Below are 20,353 nucleotides of genomic sequence, written 5' to 3'. Positions count from 1 at the left end.
ACGGTACACTGATTCAAAGGTTAAAAAACAAACACACGTTGTGGAAGTTACTCTACCTTACAGAGTTATTTAGATAATAGAGTATGTAGCTTGTTTTTAGGTTTGCATATGTAGCTACTGTCTTTTTCTCTTTCACACTCACACAAACAAATACACAGACTCTATCAATTGCAAAGAGAGATTATATTTAATTTTTTATGAACACTTCCAATCACAAAACATCTAAAAAAATAGCAGTTATATTTTTATATCTTGATGGTCCCGATGATCCCTCTAAAACATCAAATAATGGGAAACACTTAACACTTGTCTGCTAAACAATTTGTTTCTGATGAACACTCACCCTCAACATCTCAGGTGTTGCATCACCAATAGCAGTTAAGCTCCCCTCCCTCATGTGCTTATTAAATGCAGAGAGGTAGAACTGCTTTGTACAAAGCCTAGGAATGTCTAATGATCACACATTTAAATAAACACCAGTTGGTTTGATTAAAAAGTACATATGGAAAAGTTTGTGCTATGATTAACAACTAAGGAAAGAGGTTCAATTAACAAGGAATAGGACCAAGTGAGTTCATGTGAACAAATGAATTCTAACATCAAGATCAGAATCCTGAGGTCTTCATATGTGGCCCTGTTAATGTCCATGTTGTTCGGGCTACTAAACAAGGTGGAGGTGTTGCCGTCATATATTTTCAATTTAACTTCCAAACTTTAAGTGTTACTCATTATTCAGTCCATTTCCACCAGTGATTGATTGCTTTGTTGAGGGTAACACACTCTGGTCATTTTACCTTCCACCTTATCATATTCTTCATATATGCTATCAGTCTATATATAACTCTGTCAACTGATAACATCTGTTGTATGCCTGTCCATCCTGGAAGAGGGACCCTCCTCTGTCGCTCTTCCTGATGTGTCTTCAGTGTTTTCCCTGTTAAAGGTTTTTTTATAATGGCAAATTTGTGATATTGGTCTATACAAATAAAAATTTATTTGACTAATACTGTTCTGCTAAAAGGACACACCTATCAACTGCCTCCTTAAATCACTCTAAACATACCGCTGGTCAGAGTTTGGTGGATTTAAAATCATATATAATTTAGTTTTAAACATGTGTAGTATACAGTACATATAAGAGCGTGTATAAATAGTCTGTGCAGAGCAGGAGGCTGGTAGGAATATGCATAAAAAGAGGTTTGTGTATACTTTGGCTGAGGTTGTACTTAAGTTAAGCCTAGAGTTTTGTATTATGAATAAAGTCCATCGCCTCTTGATGAACAGGTATTTTCTCCCCCTCCGCCTCTCTTCTCTCTTTAAACACCCCCAGTACATCCCAGGACTGAGGAATTAGTTGGTGGCAAAAGCCTAGCTCTGTCAGCCAGGAAACTATAATAAGACACATCAGAGAGCAAAGCATGGCGACAGTCCTGAAGGGAAAGTACTGTTTGATAACTCCATCCTGCTCTCTCCAGCCAGGGAAAAGAAGTACAGGAGGGATCCCGAGTAACGGCTCCCCACTCAGCATACGGAGCAGCAGCCCTCCCACGTAGCCGCTGATAGCCCCGTAGCTGTTAGCACAGCGGAAGTGCAGCACACAAACGAGCTGCGGGAGGACTATGCAGTAGAGTAGGTCCCCGCTTACCAGCCAGAGAGAGAACACACTGTCATCATCAAAGGCCAGGCCTGTTCCAGCCAGGCCCACCACCAGCACGCTAACACGGATCACCCGCTGCAGTTCTCGCTCTGAAGCCTGCAGGAAAAGAGAGGAAAAAGGAGCATAAAAATGAAGCTGCATTGCTCGGTGCTGAACCAAACACACACACTCTCTGTCACACACACACACCTGCTTCCTCAAAGTCGTCTTGTATATGTTTTGTGTAAACATAGATGCTGATGACAGCAGTGCAGAGTCCATGGAGGACATAACTGCTGCAGCCACAGAACCAATGCCTAACACTGACACCCAGGTGGGTGTGAGGTAGTGCAGGGCCAACGGCAGGATCTTCCCTGCCTCCCCACGTTCATAAGGAGGGGGTAGACCGTACGCTGTCTGGTTCCAGTCTTAGAGAACAGGAGAGAAAGAGAGAGGAGAAGATATAGGTAGAGAAAGAGATAGAAAGGGGCGAGAGAAATAATGGGAGGGGAAGAAGCTTTTAAGATTATGGTGATAGGGGCAAAAAAATATTAAAAACTAAATAAAATACAAGCACTGGGGAAAATGAAGAAAATATCTGAAAACAGGCAAATGTCCCTCCATAATCAATATGACACGCTACCTATAACTACATTTGCAAATGCTGACAGGAATTTCCCACACACACATACAGTAAAAATGCACCCAAGATGATATCATCCCGCACCATTTACCACGGTGGTGGGATATACATGTCACATGTATTCTAACTGAACATATATGACTGCAGACCTGCATGCTTCTTGGGTGTCTACTGTCTATGCAGAGCTGAGTGTTTGCATTCATGTGTACCTGCAGAAGCAGCCACAGCTCCAATGATAACTGAAGGGATTCCCATAACAAAAACTGCCCCAGCAGCAGCAAAACAGGTGACCTGAGCCTGAGCCGAGGAGCCTGCAGAGAGGATCCTCTGGTGTAGAGCTTGGTAGGCCAGTCCCCCTAAAGCCTGCAACATACACATGCATGTACAAAAACACAATCATTGTCAGTGAACAACTTGACAATATACCTTTCTCACATCAGACAGTTTATCTAATAACATGAATTATGGTTGTACTACATTTAGGTGTGCCAGTTCCAGGGGCAATCGTATCATGCGTGTTAGCTCACTAGTATGGCACACTTAAAAGGAGCAGAGCCATTTTATAGTCACATTGAGAGGAGGGGAGTAGTCCAGCTAAAATGCTACAGATATTCTGAAATTAAAACTGAGGTACTATTTCAATAGACCCTTTTCACTGAAGGCATTTTGACATGCCACAATATGAAAAGCACAGGTGTTAATAATAAAATGAATGATGGTGGAATTCAAGTTAACTGCTCCAGTTTCAGGGTCTTGGTATTGTCTCATCGTCATGGCTTACTGGGACACTTAAATAGAACAGAACCATTGTTAATGTTGACACCTGTGCTTTTTCTACTATGACAAGTCAAAATGTCTGCTGTGAAAGATGCCTATCAACTAGAAGCAGCAAATTCAGATAAGGTTATTAAGTTTACGACTATTACTACAAGTCAATATGATGCCGTACAATTTCAACGTTACCTTATACCTGACCAGAGCTGTAATCTATCAGCTGCCAGCAGATACGAAGACATCAGACAAAGCTGAATGGGTCATAACAGGTCAAATAGTAAACTGATGACAATTTTGTTGCACATGAAAAAAAAGCTAACAGGAAAGTATGTTGTTTTTCTGAAACATTTTCATATATTTGTGCATCTCCAGAACTGAAAAGCTCCACTGATGAATTAAGGTTTTCCTGGATGTATGGGAGACTTAATACTACTATAGATATATTATGTGGTTGCATGTGTGCAATGATACAATTAAGAAAGTGACATAAAATCAAATCTAAAATCTGACCAGTAACAGCATCTCGTCTGCCCATTTTCCTGCATCAGCCAGCTCCAGCTCTCCGATCCATGAGATGCCACTTGATTGGTTGACAAGGGCTGTTTGTGAGATGTCAGTAACAGCAGGACAGAGTATCAAAAAGGGAATACAGAGCCACTGAAACAGAAAAAAACAGTAGTTATTGTAAAACTGAGGACAAGTCATGTATTGAAATACTTCTCTGTGAATGTATTTATCTAAGGATCTCATTTAAGTCCCATTATTCCTGTTGCCCTCCCTCCACCCTTCCTCTTTCCTCTGAGTCCTGGCTGAAGCTCACTACTTTATTGCATTCCAACTAATTTCTCCAACTCTGTGCTTCCTCTGTTTCTCACCAGGCTGACAAAGATGAAGGAAAGCTGGATGATATCGGTATATGCCACAGAGTAGAGACCCCCTAAAAAAGTGTAGATGATGGAGACAGCGGCCGAGATTATGATGGAGATGGTAGACGAAAGCCCGAGAATTACACTCATGGTTCCCCCTGGAAATCACACAGAAGATTAAATCAGAGATGTTGTGCAAAAATGTTAAGTGATGATTATGGCAGAATCACAGAGTAAAGATTTCATGTTTAAATTGGCACATAAAGACATTAAGACTGAGGCACGAAGAATTACTAACCCAGAGCAGCAAGGATGCAGGCAACCCACAAAATATCACTTGCCAAAGCAGGAAGCAATAGTGCTGTGGTGAACATGTTGCCATAGCGATGCTGAAATGGGTCCAACATGGTCACGTAGCGCTTCGATCTCATAGGTTTTGCAAAAAACAATCCTCCTAAAGAGACAGAGAATATACAAAGGGAATAAAAACAAGTGTTGAGGAGAAATATGATGTCTGACAGAAAAAATATTCTGATGATTTAAAGTTTAAGTATAAATTGATTAATCAATTAGTTCTTCAAGAGAAACATGATCAGCAAAAAATTGGAGTAATTTTTAGAGTAATTTTTAAAATAAAAACAGAAAAATTCAGTGGGCTTCACTGGGTTTTGGACTATTGGTCGGACAGAACAAGCCATATGAAGGTATCACCATGTAATCTGCAAACATGTGATGGGATTTACTGACATTTTACAGACCAAATGATTGATACAGAAAATAATGAGTATGTTAATCAATGGTTAAAATAACTGTGTACTCATAATTTAAAGTAGCCTAAACATACAAAAAATGTGCCATATGCATTTGGCAATTAGAGGCTGAAATATCTTCAACTCTAAAATTTCCCATGGGTGTAAATATGTACAAATGAATATTTGTCTGCTGGGGGTATATAAATAAGCCTTGATGGGAAAATTCCTTTTCCAAGAAAATTCCAATCTTCACTGTCAATGGGAGGGTGTCAAGTTAATATCTCTCACCCAATAATAATCACACTTCTCATGTGTCTCATGTGCATTTAGGCTGTTGGCATCAGATGAATAGCTTATACTTTATTGTATGCCCGACGCTGGTTGAAATAAATCACATTGTGCATTATAGGTCATGGTTATAGAATCTGCTGCTTTATAGTTTCTGCTGCTAACTTGAACAACTGCAATACCAGTGCAATATGCTACATGGCTAACACTGACAGTATAACTGAGGGAAACTATTTAAATAAAGGAACACTTTGGCACTACATACAATACATGTATGGATTATTTATTAACCTTGCTAGTTAACATACCAAAGCTCTGTGTGGCATTTGAATGCAACAACAGGCTTTCTTGACAAATAAGTATATTTTAATGGATTATATCAGTAATGGTATGATGTGTTTATTTGCAAATGTTTGAAATCAAAATTGGATATTGCACACATTCACTTTAATTGGGCTCTGCCTGAGTGTCAGGCAACTATTTATGGATGTACCCTGCTTCCTGCCCTGGGATAGGATCCAGTCTCCACCAACCCCAAATATAAATAATGTATTTCTGGAGATTAACATCTGCTGGATGCAGATTTACCAAGGCTGCTGTTGGTGTCAAATCAAGTTCAGCTTAATGTAAATGTAAAAAACATAAAAACTATATTTAATGTATTATCTAAATCATGAATGTGAACCCAAAACTGTAAGCAAAAACAATAATTCTGGAAATGATAACCAGAAGGAGGCAAAAACTTGTAACAAACGCTGCAGTCATGTAATCAGTTGTCCTCTAATACAATCTCCAATCTCCATTCTTGAATCATTTTGCTGCTTTTATGTAGTTTGCGTTTACCTTTGCCTCTTTCCCTCCTTCCTCGGTTCAGTTTTCTCTTTTCTCACTGCTTGTTTCATACCATTGTGAAACAACTTCCGCTCCTCCCCACAATGACCAAACAAATAGTGATGCAATGGGGCCGCAAATGTCACTGTACTATTTCTAACTGCTCTAACAACAAATGTTAAGTAAACATGATTTCATGGATTAAATATTCTGTTTGTTGCTGAAATTACTACAGTGGAAGGAAATGTGTTTTTTACATTTACATTAAGCTGAGCTTGTTTTGACCCCATAGCTGTATGTCTGTAAAATAAAGCATTTATTACAGGTTCCACCTGATCTGCACCACTGTCAGACCTTTTTTATGAGTGGTGCTTAAGTCCTCAGATGAGTCTGAGCTCTGATTATAAATGTGTGCAGTTCTGGCGTTAGCCTACAAATAGAACATTGAACAAAGTTTTGAATAAAACCTTTTTTGCATTTATTAACCATTTCTTTACCAGTAATAGCTTAGATAGAGATAGATACCTCTCTGAAATTCCACTTCAGTGCATGTACCATCTCGAGCCTCAACATCAGTGCAGAACCCAACAGCTTTTTGCGAATTACAAGTAGTTCATAGGAATCCCTGTAAACTGTTCCCTACAACAAGGTCAATATCAAATACCTTGTCATAACATTTTTTAATAATGATCTTCCTTTTGTTGTTTTTGTTTTTTGTTTGTTGTCAAAAAAGTATCTCACTCACACACACACACACGCGCACACACACACACACACACACACACACACACACACACACTCTATCTCTCTCTCTCACTCTCAAAATTATGTTAAGGACTAAACGACGACTTCCAGTGACGTCACAGACCAAATGGCTGCCTGCAAGATCTGCTCTGACCACCCTTGACAGAAAGGGTCCACCTCCATCTCCTACATTTTAAACCCCAAAAATAGTCAAATGGTGTAATTTTGTGTCAGCTCGAGCAACAAGTCTAGAAACAAGAACAATCGCGGCAAAACATTGCAGGATGAAATGGATACTGTAAGGCAAGTTGCAGACTTCGCCACATGAGGAGGTTAATATCACTAGCATAGCTAGCGGACAAGCTAATGCTCACTCAACAGCTCAGCCTGGTCAACAGTTTGCAGGTGCAATTCTGACAAAAATTAAACACTTCAGGAAAGAGGTAAAAGATGGCTTTGAGAGGAAACGGTCTACAATATCTGCTTTGGGGCAGTGGACACAGACTGTCTCCTGTGCTATCTCATGCAAAGGGACCGTCAGTTGGAAGAAAGGTGTGACAACCTGGAAAACTCCATGAGAAGAAACAACCTACAGGTGTACGGTAGACCAGAGGGATCTGAGAAGGGAGATACAGTTGAGTGGATGGAAGGAGACACTCTGAATTTACTGCATGACTTCCATTATCTCTACAGTGCTCACCGATCACTGCAGCAGAGACCAGTGGACTGCAGTGGGCCCCCAAGATAATTCATGATGGTGTTCCTCAATTTTCAGACCAAGCAAAGTGTGCTGTCCAAGGCATGGAATGCCAAAAATCTACAGTACAAAGGGAGAAGAATAACCATGGACCAGGACTACTCACCAGAGTTGCAGAGGAGATGAGGTGAATATGGGGACAGTAAAAAGCAGCTAAGGGAGAAGAACATCAAATCCCAGACCCCGTTTCCAGCATTCCTGAAAGTTCATCTAGATGGCTGAATGAAAACCTTCCTGGGTGGTAGCAGAGGGTCTGTAGAGATTTGGCATCACAGCCTGACCGAGGAGGAGTACCTGAACAGACAGCTTCACTGTGGAGGTTGGCAGACAGCGGGTGGGAGGAACCAGGGTCACACAGCACAGAAGATGGGCCGCGCTATGATACGGGACATGAATGAGCTGGGAGTCACCAGAGAAGTGGTTTTGGAAGAGCTTTGTTGTTGATGGTCAGTTGGACTCGGACAATCATCTTTTTTCTTGTATATAATTCGACTGGCCGAATTTGTTCAGATGGAGGGATGGACTGAGGGGATGGGACATGGGTAGTTCCTCGTAGCACTCGAAACAGACATTTGACAACAGTTCGTACAGCTGGTAAACAACGGCCAAATGATGGCCCGGGTGCAGCTGGGACAGTCCTGATGATCCTTGGGATTTTTTCTCTTTTTGCTACTGTTTTCATACGGCAGAGTTTGATGCTGCACAGTTCGTCTTGTATCTCACGGAGGAATTGTTCTTCTCAGACACAAATGGAGTGCCTTGTGACAAAATTGTTTGAGAGCCACTGAGCTAGACTAGCTAAAAGAGCCCTCTTCTTCACCAACTTGAGCTTGTAGATGAGGCAGTAGCACTCTCACGTCCTCCTCCACCTCCTCTCCCCTCGCCTATGCCTCGTTGCCTCCATCCTTTTTATTTTTGAAAAAGCTTCTTATATCCATAGCCTTCAAGTCTTGCCTTAGTGAATTAGCTAGTAGCTACCACCAAGAATGAGATCCGGGGCTATTCATAAAACATTCAGGGCTGTATACTCGGACACCCGGGTCTAACGACACCGCTGCCTGCAGGTATAAATGATTATGAATAATTAATAAAGGGTTATTGTGTTAATGTATTACCTGTGTTAATGTTTTATTAAATAGTTATAAAGCATTACTGAATTATTCATTAACCACTGATTAAGCCATTCATTAATGCTTATAAACCCTTTATAAAGGGTGCCTTATCAGAAAGTGGTACCACAAAATGTGGGAACAGATATGAGAATTGTTTGGAGAGAGAGACGACGGATTGCAATCAAACTGTCCCATGGGAGTGGTAATGGGTGATAGTTCAGATGGTGAGATGTGGCCTCCAGAGATGGAGTTTAACCAAACAAAATCTGCAAGGAAACATTCATGGTCAGAAGCAAGTAGTGGAGAAGAGCGTAGTCGAAGACCTACCACCAAAAAGATTAGAGCTAACGTTAATGCTAAAGAGAGCAATGATGATGTTGATAAACAGGAAAGAATGTAAAGTTATTGTCAGTAATGACAAAGGCCACTTTCATCCGGTTTAGGTGACTAAAGCAATAGAGAAGGAAATTGGAAAAATAAAGTATGCTAAACTGCTGAGTAATAGAGCAGTTCTAATTTCAGCAGTAAAACAGAAGCAGGATACTGAAACTAGGTAGCCTTGATGGCAGAAAGATTATGGTGCACATACCAGGAATGGCAGCAGTTGAGAGGAGTGATTTCAAATGTACCACTGGAAATGTCCACAGAAGAGGTGAAGAAAGACATACAATGTAGAAAGATGATAGAGGCCAAAAGACTCCAAACTAATGAAAGTGGTGTCAAATCTAATAGCTTGTCAGTACTGTTTGTATTCGAGAAGTTAATGCCTACTGAGGTAAAAATGGGCTGGATTAATCATAAGGTGAGAGAGTACATTCCACAACCTTTAAGGTGCTTTAAATGTCAAATAATGGGACACACAGCACAACAATGTAAATGGAGGCAAAGGTGTGCAAAATGTAGAGGTGAGCGTGCTCATGGCAAATGTAATAAGGATGCTAAGCTGAAATGCTGCAATTGTGGAGGTGAGCATAGTGCTGTGTATGCTGGATGTGTGGTACAGAAACAAGCAAAGGAAGAGCAGAGATATAAGATTGTGAATATGCAGAGGCATTAAGGTGTATTGGAGCTAATGAAAGGAAGCAAAGTAGGCCTATAGAGTCTCATTAAATTTTGATTGACAATAAGATGCAAAGTTATGCAATAGGCCTACCCCAGGGATCAGGCATAAGGAGATTTCAACCAGGAAGGTCAGCACCGCCACAGCAGCCATGCACTCACAAGTGCAATGTTGAGGAGAACACCTTGATTGTAGACATGAAGAGCTTTATAGCTTTCATGTGTAAAGCTGTCAATGTTGCTACACAACAAGAAAGGAAAAGCGACAGAATCAATACCATGGTGGAAGCTGCAGAGGAGTTTCTAGGTATTAAAGACTTGAGAGCTGAAGAGGGTCTCAGAATGCTGTTTAATCTTATAATGGTATTCCATCTCTTACACTGGAATGCTAGAAGTCTGATTGCAAATGAACAAGCATTTAAAAAGTTTATAGCAGAATCAGAAGTTAAATCTGATATTCAGGATACTGGCTTCGGCCCCACCTTGACTTTATGTTTCCTTTGTATGAGTCAGTGAGGTGTGGTAGATATGAGAATCAAGGTGGAGGTTGTTCAACATTTAGAAGGGGTGGGTTATAAGGGATAGAGTTAAGAAGAACAACAACCTCAACAGAAATGGAAAATGTAGTTACTGAAATATGTAAAACAGATGGGAATGTTATATTAGTTAATTAATATAACCCATGCAAATCAAATCATGCAAATGCAAGCGTAGAAACGTTAGAGAAGGTAATAGACAAACAAGGAAATACAAGAGAAATATGGTGCAGAGACTTTATTGCACACAATAGCCTTTAGGAAAGTAAGCATACTGACCATAACAGCAAGGTAGTGGAAGAATTGATGGATGTGACACAGTTAGTTTGTGTTAATAATGGAAATGGCACAAGAATTGATATACGATCAACACATTGTCTTGTATTGATCTTAGTTTAGTTTCTAATAATTTGGCAAGTTCTTGAGAGAGGAATATTAACGACATTTCATGTATCGGAATGCGATCATTTTCCAATAATATGCTCTGTGAACATAGAGATAGATCTCCAGGAAAGGCCTAGTCAGAAAAGTGATGGTTTGCAAAAGCAAATTTAAAGAATTTATGTAGTAAATCAGCGGATTCGATTTCATTCGAGGGTCTCACATTTAATATGAAATGCTGCACTGAATAGCATACCAATGAAGACTATAAGGTGGAAAAAGAAAATGATCCCATGGTGGAATGATAAATGTACAGAAGCTATAAAGGAACAATCAACAAATCAAGAAAGTTTAATTAATTATCAGAGAAAAAAGGCTCTAGTTTGCAGAATAATTAAAAATAGTAAACAAAATGCATGGAGGAATTATTACTCTATTATAAGGAGGGAAATTGAAAGAGGAGATGTCTGGTCAATGTTAAAGAAAATGAATGGGAAAAAGGTATATAAAAGAAAACATATTAGGAAAGAACTTTGAGAGTGTGCACAGTTGTAACCATCTACATGATATCCATAGACAAAGGAAAGAGAAGATCTTAAATGAAAATAAGGATGTGTACAGAAAGAAAGATGATGAGGAAAGTGCCATGGATGCAGCAATCACAATGAATGAATTAGTAATAGCATTACACAGAACTGAATATACTGCTACAGGAGAGGATCAGCTGAGTGATGCTACGTTCCGAAAAGTACCTGAACAAGTGTTAAAGCTACTCTTGCAACTATTTAATAAGATATGAGAAGAAGGAAAAATGTCAAAAAGTTGGAAGAAGAGAGAGAGAAAACATTTAAAATTAAAGAATTGATGACTATTGTGTTCTTTGATATTCAAAAGGTTTACGATTCTATGTGGAGGGATGGAATTGCTTAAGGAATTCCACAAGCCACTGCCATTGGTCCAGTTTTATTCAATATTATGATTAGTGATATTTTTATGAATCTTGACATAACGACTGGCTCAGCTCCCTATGCGGACGATGGGGCCATCTGGGCATGGGGACGAGATTCCCCAAGTGTATTGGGTAAAATCGAGGAAGCAATAGGAAAAATAGAACAGTGGTCATATAATTGGGGCTTTAAGCTTTCTACAAGTCTTGTTACATGCTCTTTACAAGGAAGAAAGGGGCAGATAAACAGAGCCTGAAGTTATATGGACAAACCATGGAAAAAGTAGATAATTTTAAATATCTGGGTATTTGGTTAGACTAAAAGGGTACATGGAAAAGCATGTGGAGAAGGTGGAATCAAAATGCAAAAAAAGTTGCTAATTTATTGAGAGCGATAGTTATGCAAGAATGGGGAGCAGACAAACAGGCACTGATGTGTATATATAGGGCTCTTATGTGGTCGACAATAGATCATGGCTGCTTTGTGTATAGTGCGGCAGCCAAAACACATTTAAATAAAATTGATAGAGTGCTAAATAAAGCATTGAGGAGCCGCTGCAGTGAGGTCAAGGCCGATTAAGGTAGAATTAGGAGAAGTATCCTCAGATCTAAAAAGAGATACACTTATGCTATTGGAGCCGTCTGCGGGGGTGAGGCAATGAAAACTCTAAAAGAGTGTTATTAAGGAATGCTGGGAATACAACAGATTTCAAGGTAATGGCTATGGTTGGGTAATGAAGGCTAAAATCAGAGGAATATAGGCTGAAAAATATTTGTTTTAACTCCCCTACCCCTATTAGTAATGTCCTCACCGGCTATTCCCAAGACCTAAAATAGACCTAAGCATAATGGATTTAAAGAGAGAATGGAAGATAGTGGGATAGGATATCTGGCAAGTCATTATGTAAGAAACAAATATTATAGTTATTTAGATATGTATACAGATGGGTCCAAAGATTAAAGGGATAAAGTAAGCATAGCAATATATAAACCCTCAATAAATGTTAGAGTAGGAAAAAGAAAACCTGATCAGATGACATCAGATGATGATCAAATATTACAGCGTGCAGAAAACCATTAATACACAGGGTGTGTTTAGAGGAAACAGAAGGGAAGAGACTGTTTTAAGAAGATTAAGGTCCTAAGGACCATACAGGTCTAAATAAATGTTTTTGCTAGGGAAAAGTACATCAGATGAATGCTTGGAATGTAAAATGACAGAGAACGCAGAACAGAAGTATAGAGAAGAGAGGATAAGACTAACTCAAAGGATAGGTAAAGTAGGAAGAGAATGGAAACTTGAGGGTATTCTGGGAACAAAAGGACACACAGAAAGCTGTTGTAGAATATTTGAAGGAGATAAGATTATACCTTAGAATTTAGTGAGTTTTTTTTAATTAAAACTATCATTTACAAATTATTTATTTACCTAATGATGTAAAGTAGACTAGGGATAATATTTCATACTACATACTCTGGTACAGTAGGTGGCGGTATGTACCTTATAAGAAATGGTTGCAATCCTCCATAAAACCAAAAGAAGAAGAAAGTGGTACCATTCTTTCTTCATCCATTCCCCTTTGTCCCATGGATGTATTATAAGAGCTGGATAGGGCTCAGCCTTGTAGCTAATTTTTGGTCAGTGGTCATTCACGATATTGCAGCAAAAAATCCCTCTGTGGCCCAAGAAGCATTTCCCCCATAGACCACCACTGTAAAAGAGACATCTGTAAAACTGATGACAGGACACCTCGAATTGCAAACAAGGTCAATTATGACTCTATTACGAATTTTTGATCCATGGAGGTTTTATATTTGTAAAATATCCCTCGAGCCAAGAAAAGCGATTTAAAAATCTGTGACATCATCACAATGTAAAGTCTATGGACCAATTGGGGACTCACAAGCAGGGCCGCACAGCGAGGAAGCAAACCCGGAAGCTAGAAACCTTTTTTGCCGTGTGTGCCAGCCGAGCAATTCTTATTGGACTGAACGGGTGCCATTTTCAGTCCGGTATCCAGCTCTTATAATACATCCTTTGCTTTGTCCTCCTGGAGCTCCAACAGCAACATGACTGTGAGGAGGAGGAGGGTCTCACTGACCAGCAGCTCTGTAACCAGGAGAGGAACTCCAGTCTGGACTAAGAGGATGTGGAGCCTCCGCAGATCAAAGAGGAATAGGAGGAACTCTGCACCAGTCTGGAGGGAGAACAGCTGGTACTGAAGCAGGAGACTGAAACCTTTATGATGACTCCTACTTGTGAGGAAGGTGACAACAGTGAAGATCAGACTCTGGACTTGAGTCCTGATGAAACTCAAGAGTGCAGCAGAGAAAGAGCGTGTTTTCAGCATGTCAGTTAAAAGCTCTGTGGAACCAGAACCAAACAGTGACGACCAGCTCCTCTCTCACAACTCTCATGTAGTTGAGAGCCAAGATCACAAAGGAGGCAAACATGGAGACTCAGGATCAACTAGAAATGCAGAGCAAAAACCAAAGAGGATACGCCACAAAAGCAAAAGTAACGTTGACAATGTATGTAACCCTACCATGTCAAAGATTCAGCTGTATACCCACACAGGTAAAAAGGTTCTGAAGTGTGACACTTGTGAAAAAGCTTTTAAGTATATTTCTCTATTGAATATCCACACAGATGGGAAGGCATACCCATGTAACACCTGTGAGAAAAGATTCTCTCATCTGTGGCATTAAAATTGTTTGTGAGAATTCACACAGGTAAGAAGCCTTATAATAACAAAACTTGTGGGAGAGAATTCAGATTTAGTCATCAACTGATGATCCATATAAGAACGCACGCAATGAGAAAAAAATTCTGCCAGATGCCAGACAGGAAAAGGCATGTAATGATTCATCCAGATGAGAAACCACATTATTGCAAAAGAGGGCGAACTGTGTTGACTTTTCAATCTACGTGCTGAAATAGGGGAAATATTTTATCATCCATCTGAGTTGGAAAATCACATACGAGTCCATGCAAGCAAGTAGCATTGTATTTGTGAAAGTGTGTAGCGGATTCAGTTGTTGTGAGTCATGGACATCATACACAGGTGAACAGTAACAGAATCACATATTGAAAAAATCTATTCATAAACAGGACAAACCATCAAGCCAAAACACCAGTGGGAAAGTGTTTACCAACTATGAATACACTTTTGTAACAGCTACATCTTTGTTATTGAATACAAAATATATCCCATAAAGAAGAGGTTTTTTGTATATTACTATTTGTCTACTCCACCTGTGTCCTGCTTTATTTATAACCATTTTTTAACCTGTTTTTATTATTTTATGGCTACAATTATTAATCTCACTTTTACTCTCCGTGACCATGAAATGCAAGTAGGTTATGTGAGCTGTATGTGGTGGTGAGTAGGAGTGAAGATGTGGGAGGGTTGGGGATAGGGATGCACCAATCTGACTTTTTCAGTCCCAATACCAATACCTGGGCTTTGGGTATTGGCCGATACCAGTGTGTCTCACTGTGTGGAAGAGACCGAGATCATTCTTTTATGTGTACGGCAAAATCAGGTGTGACTTAAACATTGCTTTCCTAACTCTGTAAAACAAAATGTAACAAATAGATTCATTGATATAAATTTACTGAATTGTTATTTATTAAAATAATGGTATCCGATACCAGATCGGGCCCATTGTCACTGATACCCGATCCAGCTATATCCCATATCAGTATCGGTATTGGTGCATCTCTAGTTGAGGAGGGTGTGTGAGGGTGGGGGGTGTTCAAGGTGACAGTGCACGTTTATATGCTTCAAGTGGGATCCTGAATTTGAAAATAAAAAATGAGTTAAAAAAAAAAAAAAGTTTGCACATGTGGTAAGTATCACATCCTGTGAATGTGTGAAGCTGAACATATCACTCTAGGGTGATATTACACACCCAAAACAAAAAACAAAAAAAGCTTTTATATATTTTTGGTATGGGGAAGTATGTGGAATTATATATGCATTTTCTCATTTAAGTTTGAATAATAACCATCCCCTCTTCTTCTGGTGTGTGTTTTCCTATTTTATTTTATTTTTAACAAAAGCTTCATTTGTTTTAGCTACTTACCCAAAAGAAAATTGGAAAGATATGCTGGAGGTCCAACAGCCCAAATAAGACCTTGAGCAGGAGAATAAACAGCCTCAGCCGTTCCCATAATGTAACCACCACCAACCCATGTAGCTGAAAGAGAACAGGAAATGATTGAGTGAAGAATGGAGCAACAAAACACAGAGACAAGAGTGTGGAGCACATCAAGTACCACTAAATGACAGACAAGAAGAGAAAAGTTCTACCTGTCATGGTGAAAACCCCAACTAGGACACTGATGTTGCGGCCACCGACAATGGTAACTTCACTTTTGTTGCCAACGCATGTCTTCTCCTCTTTCTTGGATTTTCGAGATGCCCAGATCCCAATTACCAGGATTGCGATATAAAAGCCCACCACCGCCACCAGTCCAGGGACGTCCACTGCCATGTTTGTCTGGTTATGACACACAGTACATCAACTACTCAGACAGAACATATGAAACACAGGAAGTCCACAAAAGTATACACAAAAGAACAGCTGCTGCAGTTGTCAGCTGTTTAGGTACAGTCAGAAGTTTAAAAACAGCATTTAATTGAAGCTGTGCTACAAGCCCACAATGAGTACTATTGTCTCTTACCGTCTCCAGGAAGCACCAGTGAATAAGCAATACACTCTTTTCAGCTGAAGTCTCAACTAGACCTTGACAGGCTATGAAAGGCTCCCCCACTCAGCCAGTATACAGTACACAGACAATTACTGTATAACTCGACTGTATAACTTCCTCTAGTATTACGAACATGTGACAGTGAAGATTTACTGTTCTCAGGTTCTCATTTGTCAAAAAAAAAAAAGAAAAAAAAGAAACATTAACTCATTTTGAACTAAAATTTTTGTACTGCAAAGGCATTTCCTTATGTATCAGTAAATGCCCAATCCTTGCTGATGAAGAAAGTCAGTCTTCACTTTAGAGCTGAAACAATACGTGGATTGACAGAAAATTTATCAGCAACTATTTTGATAATCAAATAATTGTTTGTATTTTTTTCTTGCATAAATGACAAAAAATGATGGGATTTAGCTTTTGAATATTATAATATTTTTTATATTATTTTTTATATTATTATCAACTGAATATCTTGAGAAAACAAGAAATTTGAAGATATCACCTTAGACTTTAGAAATTGTGATCAACATTTTTTTTTTTTTACTATTTTTAGACACTTCAAGAACCACACAGTTAATCCAGAAAATAATCAGCAGATGGTATTAGTTTCAGCCCTACCTCACCCAGCAAACCCAGCATCGACTACTGTTGGTTGTTGTAGCATGTTGAGATTTTAGCAGAGTAATATGACCAACGTTAAAAACACATGTAGCTCACCTGATACGATGCTACTTGAGACTGAAACAGAGCCTTGTCGTTATCTGAATAAGCACCCAACTCCTGGGAGCATTAAGGACTGAATGAACCAGTGAGGACACCGTCATATCAAGGCTGTAAAACCTCGCAAGAGTGTGTTGGGTAGCAAAGGAAAAAGTAGCAGACACATCCTCTGTTGTGATGCACTGTAATAATGTCTTGGAAATTGCCAGAGCAAGACTGTGTTAGCTTTTATCGAGGACGCTGGTGTCGTGTACTCTGTATTTTTCCTGTGGATTTGAGCCTGGGGGGAAAGTCTGTGTTCTACAGATAAAAACTTAGGCTGTGGCCAGTATTTTTCCACTGGGATTCTGCATCTCTCCACCGTATCTTACATCTGACAGTGTTGAGGGGACTTTGAAACAGTATTTATACCTTGATACTGGGAAAAAGGCTTGCTTCCATGCATACTGTGCTTTATTTCAAATTATGGGTCCATAGTTTCCTTGTAAATTCTTTGGAAGTTTTCTGGAGAGAGCAATATAATGTGGTACTTTTTAGAGGGAATAAAGTTCTGCAACAGTTATTTTAGTTAGAGTTTACCTTTTAGTTATTTTCAGAGGAATTTCCTTGAAAGAACTAAATTAAATACAATTTAAAGTTGAGCAGTTAAATATAAAAAATCCAAACATTTTAAAAATGATCACTTCAGTCATTTGGTTTTATTTAGCTTAGCTCTCTATTCTTTCACTCACTGGTCATTAAGATTGGCAAAGTAGTTTATTGAGCAATTGTCTGCTTTGTAGTTAATTAATGATAGTTTTTTCAACTTCTAACTTACAGCACCACCTGACCACCGTCATCTTGACAACGGTCATAAATAGTGTTTGGCTAGACTGATTGTTATGGCATACCAGAATGTTTTGTCACTGGAAAAATGTGCTCAAAATGCCTGTTAGATATATTTGAAATATCTTCTACAACAGCAAAACTACCAAAGTACCAATTATGGTAAAGTCCTCATTAAATCTATGTTATTATCTTTATCTAACTTTCTGTCTCTGTGTTAATTTATAGAGTTGTATTTTTATTTCACCATCTTGGTGCAACCAGCTGAATCAAGAGTGCTTTCACAGCAGTGAGAATAAGAGCAAGAGAACTATTACTGGTCTTCAAGTGCTATACTTGAGTAAAAGTAACAACATCACAATGTAGAAATATTCCATTACAAGTAAAAGTCCTAAATTCAGAATTATATTGAAGTACAATATAAGTATTATCAAAAATGTTAAAGAACTGAAAGCAGTACTCATTATTCAGACAGAAAGGTCCTTTCAGAGTGAAGCAGGTGAAGGTGGGGTTATTTTAACTAAACTGCTGGGAGATTTTCTCTACAACTACACTTCATATAACTGAACATTTGACTTGTCTGAAAAATACCCAAAGTAGCAACCGTTTTTAAATAAATGTAGTGGAGTAAAAAAAAGAAAAAAGAATTTAAAAAAAAGAAAAAAAAGTACAGCATTTCCCCCCGGAATACGAAATAGAAATAAAACGTAAATACTAAAAAAGGTTTCATAACAACACCAAAGCTGCCAATTTAGTTACATTCCACTACTGATTAAAACCATCTTGAGCGTTTGTGTTGTTTCCTCTTGTAAATGTGCAGGGCAGCGCAGGATACAGACACCAGGAAAACAGCACTTAAAGTGAAACCAACTAACTATTTCTGTAAATTCACGATCACTCAAAATATTCTTCCTAGACAACTTCTACATCATTTGTATTCATGAAGCTCACCACTTATGTATTTTAAAGAATGATTGACACGTTTGCCAGTTTTAATTACTTATTTTAGTCACAAACAACGTTAAACATTACCGACAAGAGCAAAGGCCAGACAGACGCCACCGAGACGTATAATTCATCGGAACAAGACACGTAGCTGATGAGTGTTTACTTGTTTATCTGTATTGGTATCAATACATGGAGTATTGATGTTATCTTCTGTAAACAGTCTCAAATATCAGTTTATCCTCACAGTCCGGCTGAAATTACAACATTTTACTGTATTTTGGATGTATTTTAGCTCATTGGCTAATCTTCCAAGAGTCCACATTAAAAACATTAAAGCACACATAAATAATTTAACACATAATTGTTGACACGCACATCTCATATTACATGTATACATACACACACGCGCACATATATAACCTACACACATAGGCACATATACTGTATGTACGTATACACGTGTGTTCACATATAAAACCAATACTCTAAATCTAAATATACATCTTAGCATCACAGCAGCCAAAGGAATTAATTAATCACACATATTTGAATAGCGAGAACCATGATTTTTTTTTTTTTTTTTTTTTTTTTTTACCCAGCAGACACACCGAATAATTATATTTGAGATGTTCCCATGTGGTGGCTAACGCACTTACCTTTCTTCACAGTCCTTTCTTCCACACATCTGCTGCCTCCGGTATTATACAAAGCCCCCGTCTGTCTGTCTGTTGGTCGGTCACTTCTCTATTGTTGTCTCCCTCTGATGACACCTGGGGTTGCGTTCAGAGCCGTCGAAACGCGGAACACGTTTTTAAACAGAAGCGGCAGTGTGCTCAAAGTGATGCTACCGCAGTATCCCTTTCAATCATTTCCAGGCTGGAAATCTTCAACGATATAAAACACAATCTCAAACGCTGTTATGAAACGTTGTGCGCAAATAGCAGGAAACAGCTAAATCAAAATGGTTGCAAACCAGAGCAGCGGAAAGGATCTTACTTGAACGCACCCTCGTCAGTGTCATGAGTAACGGTAGCTTCATCTATGTTTGAGGATGCCTGCTTTCATTATATTTTATCCACTGACAGGCCACACGTGGTACTAATTATCAAGTGGGAATACTATATGGTTTCCAGTTAAAACCCAAGACGCTGAGATATTTTTCACTGTGTATTTGCCAGGATGCTGAAAGGTGACACCACCTATCTGCACGTGTGTTGTACAACCACGCAGGCTGTAAATCTCGTGAAATGTGAATAAGGTTTCGTCACGTGCAAAAACAACACACTCAGGCATGCACATCCAGTTTCACTATACTTTACACATTATATATATATATATATATATCTAGATATTATCGCTATGTAACACCGGCCACTGTGGACACAAGCGGCACTTACAGGATTAACAACCAGCGCACACTGTAACATTCACCAGTGCACTCATCATCTACCTGGAGCAACATCCTCCCACTCATGATAAATTAACTGTCATAACCATAGAACTGACTCACATCTTTCCCATATTGGAAGGCAAAGTTAACACCAAACTTTTACTTTTTATCCTTCCACCTTTTTTTCTCCTTTTAGATATTTTTAAACATGCTAAAGGAGTTAGATGACTGTATTAATTCAGATGTTGGTGACTGTTCAGATGTCTTTTTCCTTTATCACAGAGCCCATACTTCATCCCATCTGTATCTCATATATTCTTTCAGTGGAAAACCCAAATGCATGGGAAGCTGGCTACATCATGCTGCCCAATATCACATTCTTTTTATTATTTTATCACCAACCCAACAGAATAGTTAGTCCTCCTGTG

The 20,353-nt window shown here is 39.0% G+C and overlaps 1 protein-coding gene across 4 annotated transcripts; it reads right to left on the bottom strand.

Moving 5' to 3' along the window:
• Positions 1-168: 168 nt before the first annotated feature.
• On the bottom strand, positions 169-19,574 carry LOC122985872 (high affinity choline transporter 1-like). 4 transcript variants are annotated; one of them, XM_044356856.1, is made up of 9 exons: positions 19,192-19,574; positions 15,642-15,831; positions 15,415-15,528; positions 4,218-4,373; positions 3,929-4,077; positions 3,564-3,710; positions 2,489-2,642; positions 1,847-2,064; positions 169-1,753 (listed from the first exon to the last, which is right to left on the bottom strand). In XM_044356856.1, exons 2-9 carry the CDS (start codon positions 15,823-15,825, stop codon positions 1,238-1,240), a joined length of 1,638 nt encoding a protein of 545 aa, XP_044212791.1. In that variant the 5' UTR covers positions 15,826-15,831; positions 19,192-19,574; the 3' UTR covers positions 169-1,237. The 4 variants fall into 4 exon arrangements, with proteins under 4 accessions (XP_044212791.1, XP_044212792.1, XP_044212793.1 ...); XM_044356857.1 differs by lacking the exon at positions 19,192-19,574 and adding an exon at positions 16,760-17,030; XM_044356858.1 differs by lacking the exons at positions 15,642-15,831; positions 19,192-19,574 and adding exons at positions 7,398-8,349; positions 9,557-9,703 and having other exon boundaries at positions 15,415-15,503.
• Positions 19,575-20,353: the final 779 nt, after the last annotated feature.

Source organism: Thunnus albacares, chromosome 7 (assembly GCF_914725855.1).
Source record: "Thunnus albacares chromosome 7, fThuAlb1.1, whole genome shotgun sequence".
Taxonomy (NCBI): domain Eukaryota; kingdom Metazoa; phylum Chordata; class Actinopteri; order Scombriformes; family Scombridae; genus Thunnus; species Thunnus albacares.
Note: the sequence above shows the minus strand (reverse complement) of the source record. Positions and strands in the feature narration are given on the sequence as shown.

Coding starts and splice junctions, on each gene's coding strand:
- LOC122985872 (XM_044356856.1), bottom strand. CDS start 15,825: ATGGCAGTGGACGTCCCTGGACTGGTGGCGGTGGTGGGCTTTTATATC. Junction 4,078..4,217: donor CTGCATCCTTGCTGCTCTGG/GTTAGTAATTCT, acceptor TGTGATTTCCAG/GGGGAACCATGAGTGTAATT. Junction 2,065..2,488: donor AGCTGTGGCTGCTTCTGCAG/GTACACATGAAT, acceptor CTGTTCTCTAAG/ACTGGAACCAGACAGCGTAC.